The 22906-nt window shown below is 36.6% G+C and overlaps 1 protein-coding gene across 2 annotated transcripts in view; it reads left to right on the forward strand.

Moving 5' to 3' along the window:
• The window catches only part of LOC107031134 (protein MON2 homolog), a 67761-nt gene that overhangs the window by 26120 nt on the left and 18735 nt on the right, over positions 1-22906 (forward strand). For both annotated transcript variants that reach the window (XM_015232373.2, XM_015232374.2), the window contains exons 13-22: positions 2695-2764; positions 10257-10320; positions 12830-12978; positions 13086-13213; positions 13295-13352; positions 13680-13777; positions 15293-15377; positions 15512-15577; positions 15658-15717; positions 22778-22864. In XM_015232373.2, the coding sequence (XP_015087859.1) occupies positions 2695-2764; positions 10257-10320; positions 12830-12978; positions 13086-13213; positions 13295-13352; positions 13680-13777; positions 15293-15377; positions 15512-15577; positions 15658-15717; positions 22778-22864 (865 nt within the window). The remainder of the gene's footprint in view (positions 1-2694; positions 2765-10256; positions 10321-12829; positions 12979-13085; positions 13214-13294; positions 13353-13679; positions 13778-15292; positions 15378-15511; positions 15578-15657; positions 15718-22777; positions 22865-22906) is intronic.

Below are 22906 nucleotides of genomic sequence, written 5' to 3' on the forward strand. Positions count from 1 at the left end.
TGATGATATAACAATTGAGGTTGAGTTGCATAATTCTCTAAATTTGGCTACAACAATGAGTTTATCCCGACTTTGTGAACGCAAGGAACAACCCATTTTTTCAAAGTGTTAGATGCTTGCAAATCAAAGACCGCAGATTTCTCACCTCAACATGTCAGATTTGAAATGGAGGAAAGGCGACTTAAGGGACTCTGTTTCAACTGTGATGAACTATTCGCTAGAGGTCATCAGTGCAAGAAGTTATTTTGGATTGACTCTATATACAATAAGGAAGAGTTTGCTGGAAAGGAGGGAAATACTAATTTCCACACTTAGCGCTTGAGGACAAGCGCGATTTGAAATAGGAGAGTAATGTTATTACTCCTATGTTGTCCAATAGTTACAACAATAATTTCTTTTTAATAGTAGTTAATTTTCAGTAATAGTACAATTATTTTCATGTAATAGTGCAATTTTTCATTTCAGTTAAGTTATCCTAGTTTATAGGGGTAGTTATTTTATAAGTTGTTGTATTTAAACTATTATGTGTTTGAGATTTTGGATTGACTCTATATACGATGAGGAAGAATTTGTTGGAAAACGGGGAAGTAATTATACTTTCCACACTTGGCGCTTGGAGGGCAAACGCGATCTGAAGAGGAGAGTAATGTTAGCACCCTTTTAGTCTACAAATGGTCTACACATGGAATATTTAAGGAAATTCGGAAGTAGAATTCTTCAGCTTGTATTTTTTATTTCTGTCCAGCAGTGTTTGTAGTAGATTATTACAACTTTTTAGTTATTTATTTTTCCTAATTTCTATGTAGCAGTTGTTGCAGTAAGGAGGTTATTCCTCCACTTTGTCATTCAGTTGTAGTATGCAGTAGACAATTATTTTCCTTGTTTTAGTGTTGTATTTAATGTATTTGAATTTAGTGTAATGTTAAGCAGAAAATTACTAAGTCTTTCAGTGTTTCAAACTCAAGAGATTGCAGGTTCTCTCTAATGAACCAACACCAAGGTAGAAAAAAAAGAACTTCAAATTTTATCTTGCAACGTCCCGTTCCTCAACAAGGGACCATAACACTGTTGTAGTAAGGAGGTTAAAACAGTAATTCCTTTTTAGTAGTAGTTTAATTTTCTGTAATAGTACAATTATTTTCATGTAATAGTGCATTTTTTCATTTCAGTTAAGTTAGGAAGTCATGTCCTAGTTTCTAGGGGTAGTTATTTTATAAGTGATGTATTTAAACTATTGTGTGTCTAAGGAATGAAAAAGCAAAAAATTACCAAGTCTTTGAGTACTTCAAACTCAAGAGATTGCAGGTTCTCCCTAATGAACCAGCGCCATAGGTAGAAAAAATAGAACTTCAAGTTTTATCTTGCAACGCCCGTAACTAGATCCTTAACAAGGGACCATAACACTCAAAAACAACACTTTAAGGCTAAAATATCAATTACTTTGGGCGGAAAGGAGTAGCATATTGCTAACCTCGAAAATAACACTATAAGGCTAAAACATCAGCCCCTCTTTTGCCCACACCTTTCCAATTGTTCAGCATCTCAAGAGTTGTTTCAGGTCCCTTAATTTCTTAATAAGTGTGACATCTGTATTACTGCCTACCATATAATTTTGCCACCTTCCTTTCACCATGTCAATGAACCCTTCTTGTTGCAGCGACATATTTTCAAACTTGAAGTGAGAATGTGTTGTATCCCAATCTCCACACTCTAGTTGTGATTTGAAATAGGTCTGTCCTTGACCATGTACATTGTGCCTTATGCTGAGGTAATCAATGAGCTTAAGGTCTGTAATTGTTTCTGAGAATTTCTCATAGTTTACTCATAGTTTACATGCACCAATTGAGGGAGTGTTAGAATCCTTATAAGTATTCTACAATGTATGTATATATGCTAAGTAACTTAATTTACTCCTATTGTTATTGGGTTCCTTTCCTTTTCTGAACATGTAAAACATTATTATGTAATCAATCCCCAATAGCTTGAGGGAGTAATCAAGCCAAGCTCTCTCATATTTTCTCTTCAGCTTCACAATATAAATGACATGTGCCCAACTCCTCAAATCCACTTCACTATGCTTGCTTCTCCTCTCTCTTCTACAGAAAGCCAAATCAAACTCCTCCTATCTAAAGACCCCACAATAATTTGGAAAGTAGGCTGCTCAGTGGGGGAAAAAGAGGAATTAGATTGTTTAATACATCTATTTTGTGGAGATTGTGGATATCAAAGTTGCAAGGAAGCTGCTAAACATGTTATCAGGGTTTCATCTTCTACCATGGCATGGAGGTGATCACTACGTGTAATACCAAGAAGCTGCTCCTGCCCCTTCTGAAGATTCTTAATTGGTCTTAAGGAATGTTGTACCTTAGAGTTAGCAACTGCGGAGTTAACTTTACTTGCTGTGAAATTTATGTTATGAAGGGAAGTTTGACGCTATACATAGTCTAACATACATATGCATAGCTTATCTCTGTGGTGTAAGCAAAAAGCTATATTTGAAGTGAACATTTATTAGGATTCTTATACTATTGCATGCCAAATTTAGATTGTGTACAAGTTCTATAATACTATGCACCTATATGGTGCTAGCCTCCGTTATTAATACAATTGATTTTGCCTGTCTATTAAGTTACCATGTTCCTCTATTCTTCAGTTCTCTTTTTTATATATGTGCATGTATTTGATTGTATGCAGGCATCCGAAGAACACAAATGTGGTTGAGAGTATGGTAAAAGCTCTTGCTCGTGTCGTTTCGAGTATCCAGGTCTACAATATGGGCTCTACTCTTCACTTTATTCCTAATCCATTTTTATTTACCTGTTTTATCTTTTCTAATTCCACTATCCTTATAAATAGAAAGAATAATGGTTTGATTCTACAAGTGCAAATTTGTGGTATTTGTTTCTGTAATGTTGTTGTGTCTTCCTCTTAAATTTGGCAACAGGCCTAACAATCTCTTCTCGAGCTTATTTTAATTTTACAAGTAATATGCGAGAGAGAAAATGGATTCTTGAGAGAGACTCCTACTTCTCTCTAGAAGCTAGGAAGCTCAAGATTCATCCTTACAAGGAGATTCTTTTTGCTCCAGCTCTGGCTTTGGAAGGGGAGTGTAGAAGACTGAAGGGAGAACATGAACTGAGGTTCACACTATTTATGAGACATATCTTAGAGAGGAAAGCTTTCCCTTAGATGTGCTTGGTGGGAAGGTTCGAGAAGAAATTACTTCGCCAGATTCGGTAGCGTCTTGGGCAACGAAGGTCTGGGATGTCAACGCATGGATCAAAGTGTCCTCTATGGGAGACTCTTTACTCAACGTTCTTATTCAGGTTTCCTAGTGAGAGTTGGCCTGTGCACAAATCGGTTCAACTCAAATTTTTGAGCCGAATCAAAGCAATTCAGAAATACAATTTAGATTATACAATTTGAATTTGGTTTACAAATTCAATTATAAATCTATGGTTTTCTTAGTGCGGATATGATTGGATGTATTTACAGTACCAACAGACCCAGAAACTGAATTGTGTAAACGCCGTTTAAAGATACTAGACCAAAACATGTGGTTAAACATTTCTGGGAACCCCTTGATAGCAAGAAGTGTTTATTAATCATACATAGGATTATCTATTTTGAGAAGGGCAGTAGGGAAGTGTGTAGAAATATATACTGTGTGCCTCAATAAAATATGCTGTTATGCTTGTAAGCTTGGAGTAGCACAAGTTCTCAAACTCTTGTTTTGCCATTTATATGCTATTATGTTTGCAAGTTTGTGATTCTTTTTTTGGTTAATATCTTGGTTACTTGAGGCTGCAGTTTTAAAGATTTCATTACCTTTGATAATGTTCTGTAAAATTTTAATGAAAATAGTTGTTTGTTTAGATTTTGAGACCTACAAAGCAATTTCCCAGAAGTTATATTTAAAAAAAAAAGAAAAGAAATCACAGACTTCTACCAGAAGCTATATTCTGAAAAAAAGAAATCATAGACTTCTACCAGAAGCTATATTCTAAAATTGAGACATGGAGACGCTCTAGTGGCTGTAGGAAGGGCACATAATCTCTGAAGAAGACAATAGGATGCTACAGGGGGAATTTGAGAACCACGAGATATGGGACTGTGTAAAGCTTTGTGCTGGAGACAAAGCTCCTGGTCCTGATGGTTACACCATGACCTTCCGTGCCCACTGTTGGGAGGCCGTGGGGAGGAAGTCATTGCTGCAGTGAAAAATTTCCATGAGAGATGTTTCTTTGAGAAATTCTTCAACTCCGCCTATGTGGCGTAAATTCCCAAAAAGATGGGTGCAAAAAACTCACAGATTTTAGACCCATTAGCTTAATTGGTAGTGTGTATAAGATAATCTCCAAGGTGCTAACTGAGAGGCTTAAAAAGGTTATGAACAAGCTAGTGGACACAGAACACTTGCTTTCATTAAAGGAAGACCGAACATGGATGCTATTTTAATGACTAATGAATGTTTGGATTCTCAAATGAGAAGCAAGGTGCCAGGCATTTTATGCAAGCTGGACATTCAGAAAGCATATGACCATCTCAATTGGAATTTTTTGCTGGAGACCTTATCCAAAAGAGGTTTTGGTGGTAGATGGATGAGATGGATAAAGTTTTGTACCAATACTGCGAATTATTCTATTCTCATCAATGGCTCTCCTACATGTTTCTTCTCCTCATAGAGAGGCTTAAGACAGGGAGACCCCCTGTCTCCGTTCTTATTCATTGTAGCTATGGAGGGACTCAATGATATCTTGAAGATTGCTCAAGAGAAACTATGGTTGAGGGGCTTCAGAGTATCAAATAAGGTGGGTTTTAACATGGAGATCACACACTTACAATATGCTGATGATACTCTGGTTTTCTGTGATGCCAACAGAAACCAACTGGTGGTCCTCAGAGTTGTATTTTTGCTATTTGAAGCCATATCAAGACTCCATATTAATTGGGAAAAAAGGTTCCTATACCCAGTGAATGAGGTCACCAGTCTGACCTCTCTGGCTGTTACACTTGGGGGGAGGACTGGTGAATTACCAAGTGTATATTTGGGCATGCCACTAGGAGCAAAAAGCAAGTCCTTAGGAATCTGAAATGAGGTGGTCGAGAAGTGTGAAAGAAGATTGGTGAACTGGAAGAGCCAATATCTCTCCCTTGGCGGGAGACTCACTCTCATCAATAGTGTTCTCAATTCAATGCCTACCTTCATGAATGTCTATATTTCCTATTCCAGATGGGGTCATTGACAGACTTGATGCAATAAGAAGGAATTTTCTATGGGAAGGAAATAGTGACACTAAGAAATTCCACTTGGTTAAGTGGGATGAATTGATTGGGAGCAAACAAAAAGGAGGTCTTGGGGTAAGAAATTTGAAGATTCAGAACCAAATCCTTATGATGAAATGGCTATGGAGACTGGCATCTTGTGAACAAGCACTATGGAAAGACCTCATCAAACAGAAGTATGAAATGGAGGATCGCTGGTCTACCAAAATGATCACTAATACTTATGGAACTAGCAAGGGCCATCAGAAAACTTTGGCCAAAACTAAGAGAATTGCAGCATTAGAATAGGAAATGACATGAAGGTCTCCTTCTGGGAGGACAGCTGGTTAGAACAAGACTCTGGAGATATCTACATTCTGAACCAACAACAAAAAGACACTGCAAAAGTTTGGTCAAATCAGGGATGGAATCTGAGTTTTAGAAGGCCCCTAAATAATGGGAGATCCAGAGACTAGAAGATTTCTTTCGAATCCTTGAGAAATTCAAAGGAACCTCTACATCCCAAGATGGATTGTTTTGGAATCATAACTACAACGAAAATTTTAGTGTGAAGGAAGATTACAAATAGTTCAACTCTTTCACCTATCAGGTTACTGGCTGGCCATGGAAACTTATCAGGAAAGTTAAAATACCTCCTAAGTTTCCTGCTTTACTTGGCTACTAGCAAAGCAAGCTGTTTTGACTCAGGAAAACCTCATGAAAAGGGGTATCCAACTGAGTCCTAGGTGTTTCCTGTGTGGAGAAGAGGCTGAAACAATCAATCACCTCTTTCTTCACTGTAGGATCAGTAATATTTTGTGGAGCATTTTCATCAATTCGAAGGGCCTACTTTGGGTAATGCCAAGAAATATTGTCCAGGCTGTGAAGATATGAAGTAGCTTCACCTACATTTTTGGTCATAAAGAAAGATGGAAGATCATCCCCACCTGTATTTGGTGGTCTGTGTGGAAAGAGAGGAACCTCAAATGCTTCCAGAAAAAAAGTAATAACAGCATCCAGAAGATGAAGATGAATTGCTTGGTTTTATTTCAATTTTGGTGTAAACAGGAGTATATGGAAGATCTGGAATCAGTAATGAATGCTTTCGGCACCTTGTAATTTTTGTTATTTAGGATTGAAGATCTTCCTGATACTCTCCTTTTATTTGTAATTAGTAAATCTGTAACAAGTTGTGGCAGGTTTGATTTTTTGGAATATAATACAGACTGTTACCTTCTAAAAAAAAAACCAATTTCTGTAACCGAATCGAAATAATAAAAACATGAATCGAATTGGACTTGGAGTGGATTGAGTTTAGATGATAGTTGTAGAAACTCGAAAATTGAAATTTCAAACCAACGATAGCCAAAACCAAACCTTCGAACGAATTTGTGCACATGCCTAAGTGAAAGTGAGTCTAGCCATCTTAAAGGTGGGTGAGAGATGGTTCGATGACAATTTTAACTTTATAGATGGTTTGAGGCAGAAACTCTGGAACTCTACAGAAAGAGAGAAGTAACTGGGGTGGTGATTGTCATATGATTACCTTTACATCTTTGGTGTTATGAGCTCTTGAGTGTGGGGCTTTTGAGGTGAATTGCAATCGTACTGATGTTTCTAGAGTTAAGAGCTTGGTGAGTAAGGGTGGGAGAATACCAGTGTCTATAGGAGGGGGGGGGGGACAAAATTTTTAGGAGGTTGGAAGAAACTCGCATAAGGGAGTTAGCAACTCATCCACCAGAAGGTATGGAGGACACACAGATAATGGATAGGGGATAAAGAGTCGATGCACAGTTCGAATTTGATAAAGGTAGGGCACAAAAGAGAGTGGGGAAAATCACTACCCTTAGATTAGTGAACTGGTGTTGAGATGCAATTTAAACCGATTCACTAATAGATCTAGACCGATTAACTCTCTTTAAAAAAACCAAACTGGCTGGTTTGGCTACAACAGAAATTAATGACAACGTGGAGGTATCAGTGGAGTTTCCAGGATTAACTTCAACTCTAAAAAAAATAAAATGAAGGCAAGAAGAAGAGAAGAAATATTGGCTGCTTGAAAGATGATTTTTCATTGAAGTGAAATGGTGTTAAAATACAGAAAAAATGTAACAACTAGAGCCTATGTCTAAGCACCTACTTTGCACATGATTCCATGATAAATGAACTCCTAAAAATAACAAGTAATCCTAAAAACAACAACTAGCTTAAACTGTTGAAGATGGCTAAAAAAGCTGGAGAAAATCCATTAACTTCTATTGACTAGTTACTGCAGTAATGGAGGCAATTAATCAACACTTCACCTTGCTTCAGTTGCTGCAAATTCCAAGTCTTTCTTTGAGGCGAATCTGCTTCTTAGCAACGCTTTTGTAAAAATATCTGCCAGTTGTAGATCCGTTTTGCAATACTTTAACCCAACAAATCCTTCTTTCTGCGCGTCTCGGAGAAAGAATACTTTGATATTGAAATGCTTGGTTTTCCATGAAAAACTGGATAATTTGAGATAGCAATAGCTGCTTGATTATCCACAAACACCTCTGTGCAATTTTCTTGCTTTAAATTCATATCAAGTAGCACTTTTCTAAGCCATAGGGCTTGATTTGTAGACGCTGTTGCTGCAATGAATTCAACTTCAGCCGTTGATTGTGTAACAGTCTCTTGCTTCTTAGAACACCCAGAAAATACCCCCCATCCAAGATTAAACAATAACCAAAAGTACTTTTTGTCAGTTTTGCTGAATGCCTATCAAAGTGATAGTCTTTCCATTATATATAGAGAATAAATATTAAAAATTCCTAAAGATCCGTTATTCCTATCCCTAAATATCAGCTATTCTATCTCTACAAATCTGTCATTCAATCCCTCTAAATCTGCTTTGCTATCCCCCAAATCAGCCATTCTATCACAATATTTATTCCTTTGATTCTACAACAAATCTATATAATCATGCTAATTTATATCACTATATAATTACATTAATATATACAATTGTTTAGATGTCCATCATGCTAACACTTTTCATGTCATCGGAAGAGCCACCCTAGTCACTATTGGAGTACCCCTGCAACACGTGCTTTTAATTTACATAACTTGATTCCAAAATTCAATATTCCTTCAACATATTTTATAACCCTTTTATGTGCTCTAAAATGAGTGTCAGTTGCACAATTATTGAATCTTGATAGAGGACTTACTACATATAAAATGAGACATCCAACCAAGCTCCTGTAAAGAGCCTCATCCACTTTTTCAGCTTTATCATTTTTGCTCAACTTCTCCTCTGTACATTGTAGTTGTCTCTTTGCAATTTTCCATTCTGAGCTTTTTCCAAATGTCTTTAGCATATTTCTTTTGACGAAGGCATTTTCTAGAACCAGTTGCACCAAATGCTCATCAGTCCTGCTGTACCAAGCACTGGGGCTTTAGTCCATACAACGTTTTTTTGAGCTGATACACTTCATCTTCATGCCCTTTGACCGAAAATCCTTCAGGTTTCTCAACATAAATTATCCCCTCAAGAAAGCCATACAAGACTGCAGATTTAACGTTTAACTGAAACACTTTCCAACCTTTTGCGCAATTATAGCCAACAATAATGTAATGGTTTCTAATCTAGCAACAGGAGCAAGGAAATAATTGCTTCAAACCTTTGAGGGACTGTTAAAGGAATTTTTTGAACCGATCTTGAATCAGGAAATTCAGAGCCAAGTAAACTTACATTGTTGGCAATGTTGAGTAATATGTCAGAATACTCTGAATCCTGAAATCCTTTATCTTCTGAAGTTCAAATTCTCTTATCAGGTTGAGAATACACATTGCTTTGATCCATTCATATCCTTCATATTCTTTCTTTAGGAAATTCCAAACCTCAAATGCTGATTTCATTGTCATAATCCTGACAAAGATTTCAAATGAGAATGCAGCAAATAACGTTGCTCTAGCCTTTGATTTTCTTGTTTTCTTCTCTTTGTGCTTCCTTATCTGCGCCATGGTTTGATTTGCAGGCAAAGGAGGAACTCCGTAGTCCTCCTCAACAGCTTCCCACAAATCATTTGCCTCCATATGTGCCATTCTTGCTGCCCAGACATGATAGCATTCACCTTTGAAGACATGTGGTGCAAGTGCAGTGAGAGGAGTTTCTGAATCCATATAAGAAAAAAAGGAGAAGCAAAATGAGTTTCACAAAATTACCATTATCAAAATAAATAAATAAATGAGTTCCACTCAGTTATAGGTCCCTCAAGAAGAGAGCTCTGATACCACTTTTGCTGGAGGTTTTAGGCTTGACATCAACTATTAGAACAGAATTAAAGGAAAGAAGAAGAGAAGAAATATTTGCTGCTGGAAAGATAATTATTCATTGAACTGAAATTTTGTTTAAATACAGAAAAAATGCAACAACTAGAACTTATATCTAAGTAACTACTTTGCACATGATTTCACGGTAATTAAACTCCTAAAAACAGCAACTAACTTAAACTGCTGAAGATGGCTAAAAAGCTGGAGAAAATCCAACAACTTCTAGACTAGTTACTGCAGTAACTGAGGCAATTAATCAACAATAATAATCAACGGCACAATGCTCATCCTAATAAAGAGCTAGTGCGCAAGCTAGCAAAAGACGATGATTTCTCCTGTTTTGGGGTTTCAGAAACACAAGCACAACACAGTCCGAAGAGGATTGAAGAGGGGGGTGGGGTGAAAGAGAGGTCACGAACTGACTCCTCCATGTCCGGTGGCTTGGGCAGTAAATTTTGATCTGGTTGTAGGGGAAAGAAGAAACTGTTGGCCCTTCTCAACATCAATGTGTATGTAACTTCCTTCTCGATGTAAAGATTAAGGTTTTCTCTGGGTCTTTTTTATCTTAGACTAAACACTCTCATTGTTTGATTTCGGCTTCCTTTTCCTTTCTTTGCTTTATCTCTGATGTCATCGTATATAATTATGGTTTCCTTGGGAATAAACTCAAATTAATTCTCTTCTATATCCAGTTTCAAGACACATGTGAGGAGAGCCTTGCTGCTGTAGCTGGAATGTTTAGTAGTAAAGCAAAAGGTAATTGCATCATCTGCTCTCTGATTGAATTTTTGGTGGAGAATGAAACATAATATCTTTTGGACATTAACAAATTTTGACTCGTTTGGCTTGTTGCTAAGTTCAATTGAGTTATTTAGGATTCCCGAGTACGTCAATTACCTCTAGCAGCGATAGTTGACTCATTGATTTAATGATTGTTGTAAATGATTTACTTAGATATGGTGAAGTAAAATGCTGGAGTGTCGTGATGAGTGATCTTTATTTGACAAGGTAATAATCTTATTAATAATGGAAATATCTCTCATATACAAGTCGTAAAAAGTAGAGAAGCAACAACATAATATGATTCTCCACAAATGTTAACCAACTTATATACCCTGAAGAGTGATCTTTTTCAGTCGATTTTGAACTAAAATGGTTAACAATAAATATAGTAAAGTGGTAGCAACTTTTTAAAACAAAGCTTGAATGATGCAGGTATATTTTGTGGCGGATTTGGTTTTATAGTGGGTATCAATTCTATTCCCGAGAATGCGTTGGCATTTGTTCCAAACTGTCATGCATGGTTATCAATATTTTTGAAATTAAAACATCTGGATTGGGCATGAAAATATATTGATCTTCCCATAAGGATGTATAGTATGGATAGGAAAAAAGAACAGCGGGGTCAGTTATGGTAGGGACAGCAAGTAAAGCTTATCCATGAACCAGGAGAGCATACAAAAATGAGGCATAACATGGTTAGCTGTTGTAGGGAATGACTAAACAAGACATACCTGAGAATAGAGTAAGGTGAGTAAGAAAGACCTGATGAGAATTATGACTGAGAAAGTGACTTGTGAATAGTTCAAGTAGTTACCCTTCAAGGTCGTGCAGTGGTTTGGGCTTGGGACCTCCATGGTGGAGGTTTCAAGTTCGAAACCCCTTGCCAGCGAAAGCAAGGGGTTTGACTTCTGGGTCGAGCTCGTCACACCGGGCTTTCCTAGTGCGGGTTACCTCTCCTATGTGGTTTGCAAGTTCTTGCATGGGAGCGGGAGTTTTACCTGTGCGCACCCAAAGGGTAGCGGCTGCGGGTTTCCCTTGTCATAAAAAAAAAAAATAGTTCAAGTAGTTTGTCACTCAAGCATCTTGTAATTTTCTGCATAAAAAGAATAATTACACCTTAAATTTGGACAGCTAAATCTATTATTCACTATGACACGACATCCTATGTGCTACATGATGCCTTTTACTTCCAACAATATATTCACTCTCATTATCATTTCTTATTCTTGTGCTTTAATAACTCTTCTTATATTAAACGACACATCAATTGCTAATATCATGTCCCGTACCCTATTTATTGGATAACTGATTCTTGGCAGACTAGTTCAAATGGAAAATATGAGCGAAATTGTTCATATTGACACGTTATAGGAACTCATTGATAATTGATTTTCATCTGAAGCAATCTGAACTACTCCTTCAGTTGTTGACTTGTCAAATTGTCCTGATGATCCATTTGTTCCCTGTTTTTTTAGATAGTATGCATTAGATATTTTAGGAGAATGTTAAGTCTACATATATTATATTTTTATCAAGTGGTGCACAGTTAAACTAGTATGCACTCTGTACTTTAGTCAATTGTCAGGTTTTCTAATATGATAGGCTCTATGATGAAGCTTCTCTTCACTAACTTGATAGAATGTTTAGATACATCTGCCTTTTTACTTTACTAACTAGTTCTTCTCTTTTAGAAAGTTTAGGCACAATTTATTTTTTTGATAATATTGGGAGTACCTTAGAGACGAGCTGTAGACAGAAAATAGTGAATCTCAAATTGTAAAATGTGTTCAACAGGCACACTGTCAAACCTCCTTAGCCAAGAAATCAGTGTAGGTTTTTACCTACCACAAAACTCCATTACCTTCGCTCTTATGTATTTGTTTTCAAATAAGTTACATGATTTTGTCCTTCCTTTCTTTTACTTCTCTCTAGTCCCTCCTTGGTGTGCTAGGTGGAACTCATTGAAATGCAGCATATCAATGAGAATATAGCCACTGATTATGTTCCCATTGGATTAAGAACTGTAATAAAAAACTGAATTTTCAACATATGTTATGTACCTATGCTCACGAAGTAGAAATGCTGAAGCTTTGCTTAAAAGCCTATATCATTCAGACTTTTATGATTGCAAGCTCTAGGGAGTTCAGATATATACCTAATTCTGTTAGTTGGGAAAAGGAAATGAATGTGAATTTGGTTGAGTATCGTGGTGCTTATTTGATGCTAAAATGCGACGTAATTAAATATCATTTGGTTCCTCTATAGGAACAATAAATTGATGTGTTAGGCTTTACTTGTCTATTTTCTTCCTCCTTCTGATAGGTGGGTAGACTTAGGAGCTCCATTTTGAAGGTGGGGCAGGGAGTCAATTCCTTCCCTTGTACTTTGCTAGCCTTATCACTGTCTTAGAGTCATATCTTGCAAAACCTTTATCACCTGGATATGCTAATTTTAACTAATCACTGGGCAATTTGTTTTATAGGGATTGAGTGGAGCTTAGATAGTGATGCATCGAATGCTGCCGTTTTAGTTGCAAGCGAAGCACATGCAATAACTTTAGCAATTGAGGGCCTACTAGGAGTTGTTTTCACTGTGGCTACTTTAACAGATGAGGCGGTTGACATGGGTGAGGTAACTAGTTGAGTTGCTGTCCTTCTCTTTGGCCTTTTTTATATATCTGAAAGGCAGTTAGTCATATGACATACTTGCTACTTCATATTTTGTCTTGGAGTGACCAGCTTGACTCGCCAAGATGTGAGTCTGATCCACCAGCGAAATTGACCGGAAGAACTGCACTTCTTTGTGTATCGATGGTTGACTCAATGTGGTTGACCATTCTTGATGCTTTATCGTTCATCTTAGCGAAGTATGTATATTTTTCATATCTATGAATGAGCCCTTATAAAATGCTGTATGTACTTACTTTCATCTGTGATGTACATTAAAGGTCTCAGGGGGAGGCTATTATTTTGGAAATACTAAAAGGCTATCAAGCATTTACTCAGGTAATATTTGGTCAAATTAGATCTCCACATACTGTATTTGTTCCTGCAATATTGGCCTTCAATTGAATTGTGTGCATCGATTGAGATCAAGAGAATTTGGTGTTATGTTCATGGAAAACTACTTGGCAAAAGATGTATTTAGAGGACACTGAATCCATTATAGATATCCCAGGTTTTTCTTAGGATCCAGATTTAGTTTTCTTACTTTTTTGACAAGCTGTAAATATGGTTTTCAGTGCAACCCATGCGCTGGTTCAATGAACACAAATGTTACCTTTGCAAAAAAAATGAAATTCGTGATGATGAATGGAACTTCTTGTTGCTCAGGCCTGTGGAATACTTCATGCTGTAGAGCCTTTGAATTCTTTCCTAGCATCCCTTTGCAAATTCACAATTGGCATACCTGTTGAAGTAGAGAAGAGGAGGTAAATTTTAATGCAAACTTTCCTGTTTTGGCCATGACTTTCTTTACTTGTTACAGAATGAATTTTACTGAACCTTCTCTGCCATCGTCATGATCGACGGGGCATTGGATCTTGTCGGAGTTATTTTGTCATGCATCAATCATGCTTTTTAATCTTCTGTATGTTGTCAAGGTTGTTGCTGACACTTGCACTTGCTATATGCTTTGTTCTACGAAGAGTCGTATGTCCATCCTAGTTGTTTGCTTCATTTCTTCTATAATTGTTATGCCCAAGCCCAAGGGTTTCAAAGGTGACTTCACTTGAAAATTGCTTTTTTTTTGTTTTTTAACTTCAAAATGTCTTCCACAATGTCCCTGAAAGATCAATTTCCATCGTAGAGTAGGTGAAAGGAAGAATAAAATTGGGGATGGATGTACAGTTTGGTTATCGATAATGGAGGGATAGCCTTGTGAAATGGCTTTCCACCTTCAACCACGGGGGTTAGAGTGACCACAGGAGCACAATAAAATGCTAACATGTGGCTCTAGGGAAAGAGGTCTGGGGTGTTTTTTATCATATTAAAGCAGGGGTGCTCTGTAACTCTTATAACATGTAAATAATCAATTAATTTTAAGCCCCCGCATAGACCCGCAACCCGCACCTCATTATTTTAAAAAGATTACTTCGACCCTCCTCACCCCTGTCCCGCACAGCCTTAAACCCGCACCTCCTCGCAGCCTTAAACCCACCCCACCCGGCTTCGTTCCATTCTTAAGATCCATATATATCTGGAATCCAATTTTGGAGAAATGTGAGAAGAAGTTGCCAAGGCGGAGATCACTGTACTTGTTGGTGGGAGGCAGACTTTGATGCCCTAGATGCTTTTCCAACTTATACGATGTCCCTATTTCATATTCCTCAGATAGTGGTTCAAATGCTGGATAAAATCAGGAGATCTTTTCTGTGGCAATGCAATAAGGAGAAAAAGGTTGTCTCCTGGTTAAATGGAATAATATTATCAGTAGCAAAAGGCAAGGTGGCTGCAATATTTTTCATATTCTCCTACCTTAATCTGGATGCAAGTCATCCTTGCTATCTGAGGTAGATATTTTCTTTCTAATTAAATCAAACAATGAAGAATTTTCTTTTATTTTCAGAAGGCCTCGTGTTCGAGGCTGAAAGCATTTATTATGTGTCATCCATTGACCCCCTCGGTAGATTGTGTGGGTAGGCGAGCTACTTTAAGATAATGATGGACTATCCTCTCCCTGTCCTATGTTTTTAGAGGAACAGTTGATGTAGTGATTTATTGGAACCTACACTTGTGGAGTTTCAGTTTGTAGCCCAAAGAATTCAGCTGCTCAATTAAGTACACAAGTTCGTACAGAAGTGGTTACTTATCTTATATTTTTAGTTGGCTAATCTACACATCAAGCTGGATGTAATTAGGATGATGTTCGATCATATGTGTTACTTTTCTTTGAAAAAGTTATGTGCAATTTGTTGGATTAACATGCTCATTAACAATCTCTACAGTGTGGTACAATCTCCTGGATCTAAGCGGTCAGAAGCATTGCTTGAGCCAAGGGAAACTGTTGTTCTTACTCCTAAGAATGTGCAGGTTTTTGTTGTTTGTCGTGTTTGTAGCATCTATTGCAAAATTCCTCACATTTTACTTTGGAGAGCCAATTTTATTTCATGATATATGGTTTTTGAGCAACTTATAATGTTATTACTAATGCTTCTGTATCTCAGGCACTAAGAACACTATTCAACATATCTCATCGGCTGCATAATGTTTTAGGTCCTTCATGGAGCTTGGTGAGTTAGTCCACTATCTGCATCTTTCGAAAGGTTAGAACTATATGCTCCTAATATTTGCTTTCTCTAAATATGTATAGGTACTGGAGACACTGGCTTCTCTTGACCGAGTTATTCATTCTCCACATGCAACTACACAGGTAACATTGGGTGTCATCCAAATAAAGGGCTAGTTGCACTTCAATCTTAGTTTTGGGAAAACCGTAATATTAAATTGACCTTCTTCAACAACGATAGGCTAGTGGTCTTAAAAAGTTAATTAGGGTTAATCAATGAAAATCTAGTTGAACATTGCAGTTTCTGATGTCTACTTAATTTCCCTTTGGGTTTTGTACCCTTTTGCTTTCATTGGCTATCTAAGGGCTAATAGCCTAATAAGGAGTAAAACATGGAAAGAGATTAAAAAAATGCTATAATGTCAAGTAAGAAGGAGAAAAAGGCAAGATTTCGGTAGCTTTATGGTTTTCTGTCAATATATATATATTTTTTGAAATTGACAGTGTTATCAAAAGCAAAAAGCGCGAAAAGGCTCTATGATCTGTTGGAACTTTAAGGGAAAAACACAAATATAGCATGGGCTTTAATGAAAAGAGGTGCAGAGGGAGAAAAAGAGACAAATACATTAGTTCAAGGCTAATAATTTATAAACATGAGTGACAAATATACGAAAAAAGAAAATGAAAAACAGTTATGATAAAGTGAAATATCAATTGTTTGGTGTCATCTCTTCAGAAGAGGTTCATTGACAAGCAAAAGTGTATGTCTTGAAACCTTCATGACGACTCTGAAGCGCATGTTAAGTGAGGCTAAGTGCTCAACATGTTTTTAGCCTCACTTCAGCGCTTAAATGTACCTTTGATAACACTGGAAAGTGCTACGTTTTCCCTTATATTCCTCTATAGAACTAAGTTACCTAACACTTCCTTTGTAAGTCCTATTGACAGAAAAAAACGATCACTGTTATGTCTCCATCTAATAGTCTCAGGCACATCATTTTTTCCTGTGAAAGCCTCAATCTCTATCTCTTGTCCAGTTTTCTACCTCCCAAGTCATTTAAATTTCTCCTTAAGTATAGGTACCATCCTTGAGTAGACCAGCAGTAATTCACTGTTTCATTCTTGTTTGAATAGATGGAGAACAAATCAGGATAAGAGTCCATCTAACGAAAATCCTCCAGAACAGAATTGTATTGGCAGTTCCCACTCTATCGCAATAAGAACATGAGGACCAAAATTACTATTTTCCCTTCATAAAACAAATCCTTTTCTTTTAGCATATTCACCCTGTTACAAAGAAACGGAAGAAGAACTTCAAGTCTACAAGGTGTAAATAGTAGGAAATCGCAGCTATAAATTGCTATAGAAATCTGAAAGTGAAGAAGGCTGAAGTTTTGAGTTCTATTTTAAGTTCTATTAATGTTTCACAACACAAGGTCTATTTATAGATAAAGTGTGAGAGTTACGACCACATTATAAGCAAAATATCTCACACCAAACTATGTACATATGTGGCTCACTAACTCATTTTAAATCAAAAGACTTATCTACTGCAAAAAATCTACAATCTAGGAGTTACTAGAGAAATCTTAATTTCCTAACACTCCTCCTCAAGATTTTTCATTGAAACTGCTTCAACATCCTTTGAAACTCAAACTTCTTTATGGAAAGAGGCTTGGTCAGAATATCAGCTTGCTGATCTTCACTGATGCAATGCACCAGCTTAATTCACCATTCTTCTAAGCATCTCTTAGAGCATGAACCTTATGTTGATATGCTTTGTTCTTCCATGCTGCACCGGATTTTTAGCCATAAGAATGGCTGATTTATTGTCCACATAGATCACTGTTGGTTCTTTTGGGAACAGATTCAATTCCAACAAGATTTTTCTTAACCAAATTGCTTGATTTGTAGCAGATGCAGCAGCCACATACTCGGCTTCCACTGAAGATTGAGCAACAATATCTTGCTTCTTTGTGCTCCAAGAAAAAATGCCTGAACCAAATGAAAAACATTAACCTGATGTGGTTTTGCAATCATCTAAACATCCACCCCAATCACTATCGGAATAGCCAAAAAGAGCTCCGTTCTCCACACGTCTATACCAGATTCCATAATATACCTCAACACCCTTTTACCGGCTCCAAAATGCTTACTGCTGGAACTTTGCATATATTGAGATAACAAACTGGGAGCAAACATTATGTCTGGCCTAGAGCTGTTAAGTACAATATGCTTCCAATAAGACTTCTATGAACTTTTGGATGTGCCCTCTCTTCGCCATCATCCTTCATTAATTTTTCATTCACAACAAGTGGAGTTGCAACAACTTTGCACTTTTCAAGCTTGAACCTTTTTAACTGATTCAAGGTATACCTCTTTTGGGAAAAGAAAATTCCTTCACCAGATTGAGATATCTCCATTCCCAGGAAACACTTCATTTCTCCTAGATCAGACATCTCAAAAACTTTTAGTTAATCACTTCTTGAACCGCAAGAGGATTTTCACCCGTGATCATTAAAATCATCGACAGAAACTGATATCATAATAAACTTCCCATCAGCTTGCCTCTTGAAGTACAAGGTAGGCTCATTTAGGCTTCTGTTGAAGCCTTGAGAAAGTAAATGAGAATCCAGCCTACTATACCAAGCTCTTAGAGTTTGTTTAAGACCACAGAGAGCCCATTTGAGCTTGTACACCCTGGCTACTTCACCTACAACTGTAAAACCTTCAGGTTGTTCAACATTGTTAGAATATGAAAGGGTTTTACCGTCCTATTAGAATAGGAATAGGTTTATACAGTCCTAGTAGCACATGAATAGGTTTATACCATCCTATTTAGAATAGAATAGGAATAGTAAATAGTATCCTACTTGGTAAAGGATTGTATTCTAGTGTCTATAAATGGAGTCTCAATGTAATAATGTAAGACACATCAACAACTCAATAATATTTTTCTCATATATTTCTCACATGGTATCAGTCTACGATCTTGGTAAGCAATCAAAGAGCTTCAGCTGCTGGCGGGCGGCTATTATCCATATATGCCGCCCGTCCGGCTAATGATTGGTCACCGTGTATCTTTGTGGTGACTATTTTCTCATATATAATTTGTGTAGTACCGTGCCATCCTTTCGGTGATTACATTTTTTTTGCATATCTGATTTACGTAGCACCGTGCATCTCTCCGGACTACTTTTCATATTTAATTTGTGTAGTACCGTGGATCTTTCCGAACTATTTTCTCATATTTGAGTTGCATAACATCATGTGTCTTTTCAGTGACTCAGATTTGATTTGCATAGTTTCATTCTTCTTATCGGTTACTTCTCAAATATGATTTGCGTAGGGTTATGTCATCATTCCAACCCTACCCATATTATTTCTCTTTTTCAATGGCGTTGTTCCATCAATTCGAACTATCCTATATAATTTCTATAGTTGGGTCATGACATCATTCCGACCCTACCCATATAATTTTATTTCTTAGATTGTGACCACTTTTAGCCATCAAATCTAATACTCCAGCATATTAGCATGTTGCGGTCAATTTTTTTGATGACTTTCTTATTTAATGTCAACTCATCTATTGATTCCTACACGATCCATATACTTTATACTAGATTTGAGCACTTTGTTGCTCAGGGAGTTTAGTAGCCTTGTATGTCGATTGTGCAGATCACTCTATGGTGTTTTCAACAATTTTTTTCAAGCTTGATTTTGGAAGTTCAACACCAACATTATGCATCAAATTCGGTATTTCTGTGAAGATTAAACACATTGAGATTGACTGGCATTATGCATCAAACCCAATATTTAAATAGAAGACAAGCACATTGAGATTGACTGTCAATTTTGTTAAGTCTGCAGATGTCTCACCAATCCCCTCATCAGTCCCCGGGTTAATTACATTTGTAACAAGCTAGGTACACCAATTGTATGCACTAGCTTGAGGGGGAGTGTTAGAATATGAATAGGTGTGTACAGTCATATTAGAATAGGAATAAGTTTATACAATCCTAGTAGAATAGCAATAGGTTTATACAATCCTATTTGGAATATACAGGAATAGAAATAGAAATGTGAATAGTAAATAGTATCCTACTTGGTAAAGGATTGTATTCTAGTGTCCATAAATAGAGTCTCAATGTAATAACATAGACACAACGACAATTAATATTTTTCTCACAAACATAAATGTCTTCCTCAAGCAATCCATTGAGAAATACAGATTTGACATCCAAATGGAAGGTTTTTCTCTTGTATTGTGCTGCAAGAGCGACTTAAAATCTTATTGTCTCATGCTGCATAACAGGAGCAAAAGTTACTCCAAAGTCCACTCCAGATTGCTGGGAATAACCTTTAACTACAAGTCTAGCTTTATGTTTGAGCCTTGAAGATGGAGCCATCTGGGTTGAACTTTGTTTGATAGACTCGTTTGGCACTGATATCGTTCTTCTCTTTTGGCCTATCAACCAACTCCCAAGTATCATTCTTTTAATCGTGAAGTTCCTCCTCTATTGTTGAAATCCAAACTTTGTGATTTGCTTCTTCTTCAAATGAGGATGGTTCAACAAGAGCAAAATTGCATTGCTTATAAACTTTAGCTAGTAATTTGGTCTTCAAATCAAGAGTATCTATAGTCAATTCAACATTTGAATTGTTTTTTGTTCTAGCAATAGGGCTAGAGGAAGTACATTTTTGCAGATTTGGAGTTGCAACTGAAGTACTCCCACCTTGGTTCTGCACAGCAGTATCTCGATCCCAATCATAGTGGCTAGACTTATCCACTACAAGATCTCTAGTCTCTACTGACAATCACCTTCTTGCTACTTACATTGTACACTTTGTATCCTTTTGCAACTGTACTATAGTCCAATAGAACACAAAGTTCTGCCTCGCTATCTAATTTACCTCTTTTAGCATTAGGAACATGGCAATAGCACACCGAACTAAATATGTTTGAGTGTCTTTCAGCCATGCTTCAAATGTGTCATGTCTTGGACTGCTCTAGTTGGTAATCTATTTCGCAAATAGACAATGGTATTGAGTGCTTCAGCCCAAAAGAATTTAGGCATCTTATTTTCTACCAACATGCATCTTGCCATCTCCATCACTGTTTAGTTCTTCCTCTCGGAAACCTCATTCTGTTCTTGAGTGTCGCTAATAGTGAATTGTTGTTGGATACCCAAATCTTTACAGTACTTGTTGAACTGATATAAAGTATATTCAGTTCTATTATATACTTCAACCGGAAGCCACTCTCCTTTTCTACCCTAGCCCTGAATTCTTTAAAAACAGAAAACACTTGGGATATGCTATTAAGAAAGTAGATCCATTTCATTCGAGTTAGATCATCCACAGAGAATTAAATACTTATTTCAACTCAAAGAAACTGTCCTCATTGTTCCACATAAATATGAAGAACCAACTCTAGCTTTTCCTTAGCCTAGTGTTGTAAAAAGCGCGCTTCGAGGTGAGGTGATGCTCCTGAGGTGAGGCGATTTGAAAAGGCGCTCGCTTCTACTGTAGAAGCGAGAAGCGCCAGAAAGGCAAAAGCGCGCTTTTTTAAAAGAAAGCGACAATTAGTTTTTTTTAAAAAAAAATTGGTAGTTTGTTTTTATAATTTCTGAAAGATACAACTTCAACTGCGTCTCTTTTTCACGACCACGAAGTGCGACTGCATCTCTTTTTCACGACTAAGAAGCTGCGACTGCTTCTCTTCTTCAGTCTCTTCCTTATGTAAGTTCTCTTCTCCTTCTCTTCTTCTCTTCTTCAGACTCTTCTCTTTTTCAACTCTTCTACGATTTTTTTTCCTTCTATTTTGGTTGGTTGCTGCCAAGCTGCTGGAAGTTTTTTCTTCTTCTCTTCTTCTGTACGAAGCTGTTGCGATCTGCTACTGTGTTTATTCTCAATTACTAACCTGTTTTTTTCGTTAATATAACTGCCTGCTCTGTTTTTTTCAATTCTTTTGCTGCTCTTTTTCGTTTTTATTTCAGTACAGTGTACACTGACTATGATCAGTGTGTATGCTTGCTACTCTGTTTTTTATTTTTTGACACTTCTCTTTTCTTGTAGTATTTGATTATGTTTTTGATTTTTTGCTTTATATGTTATGATTTATGAGTAGTATTAACTATCTATTTTCTTTTAATCTAAGAATATATTACCTCTATTTAGTTATTTAATATTTTTTTATTTTTATACTAAATGCCACTTTTTTCAAAAAAAGCGCGCGCTTCGCTTCACGCTTCTGTGAAGCGAACCCTTGTCGCTTTTTTTTCGCTTCTCACTTCCCAAAACACTGCAGCTTAGCCCTCTAAAGACTTCCTTTAGGAAAGGATCACCTATGTGTTTTACCAAATTGATATGACTCACAAACATCTTTGCACATGTCAATTTTGGGTACTTCAAGCACCATACCCTTTGATTGTATATACACAAGTAAGATATGATTATAATGACTGAACCTTTTGTGCCAAAGCCAAGTATCACTCAATTCGACATTGAAATAGCAAGTATCACTCAATTCGACATTGAAATAGCAAGTATCAACAAAATAACATGAAATTGGAAATGAATTGTCAATCATGCTAATTTTAGCTTTTTTCACATCATCATAAATGACACATTGTTTGTCCTTAAAAATGATCATAATAAATTGAAAGGACTCCTTGATTAACTCAATTTCATTATTCACAAACATATTTAGTTCTAAACCTTTCTTCATATAATTAGAATTCACGAAATTTTTCATTATTTTTAGATACTTTAATAAACAAAGCCTTTTACCAAATATTTAGGAGTTGGCCAAATATTTTAGGTCAAATTATTTTAGGATTTATATTATAGTCCATATTTAATATCATTAAAAAATTGTATTATAATTTAAGAAAATGGCGAAAAGACGATTTTATCTAAAGCGAAGTCTCTTAATGAAGAACGAAAAGTTCAAACAGCATTTCCAAGGGTCTTCATGCTTTTAATATAGTATAGATTTTATTATGAGCAAATAATTCCAATTAAGAAGCAAATGAATTCTTGAAATAACGTAGCAGCTAATTAGCATATTGTATGAACAAATTTACAACTTGAGCCTGTAGAAACTTTTAGGCTCTCCGTATCATTCGGGCGGAATCTGTATTTGTCACCACCAAAGGTTAAAAAATCAACAATTTATCCACTCTTAAATACCATGATGCAGGAGGTCTCTACAGCTGTGCCTAAGCTCACCAGAGATTCTTCTGGCCAATATAGTGATTTTCATATTCTTTCTTCCCTGAATTCTCAGGTGCTTGAGCTCCCCTTTTTCTTCTCATTTTTACCGTTAACT

This window comes from Solanum pennellii, chromosome 9 (genome assembly GCF_001406875.1).
Source record: "Solanum pennellii chromosome 9, SPENNV200".
Lineage (NCBI taxonomy): Eukaryota > Viridiplantae > Streptophyta > Magnoliopsida > Solanales > Solanaceae > Solanum > Solanum pennellii.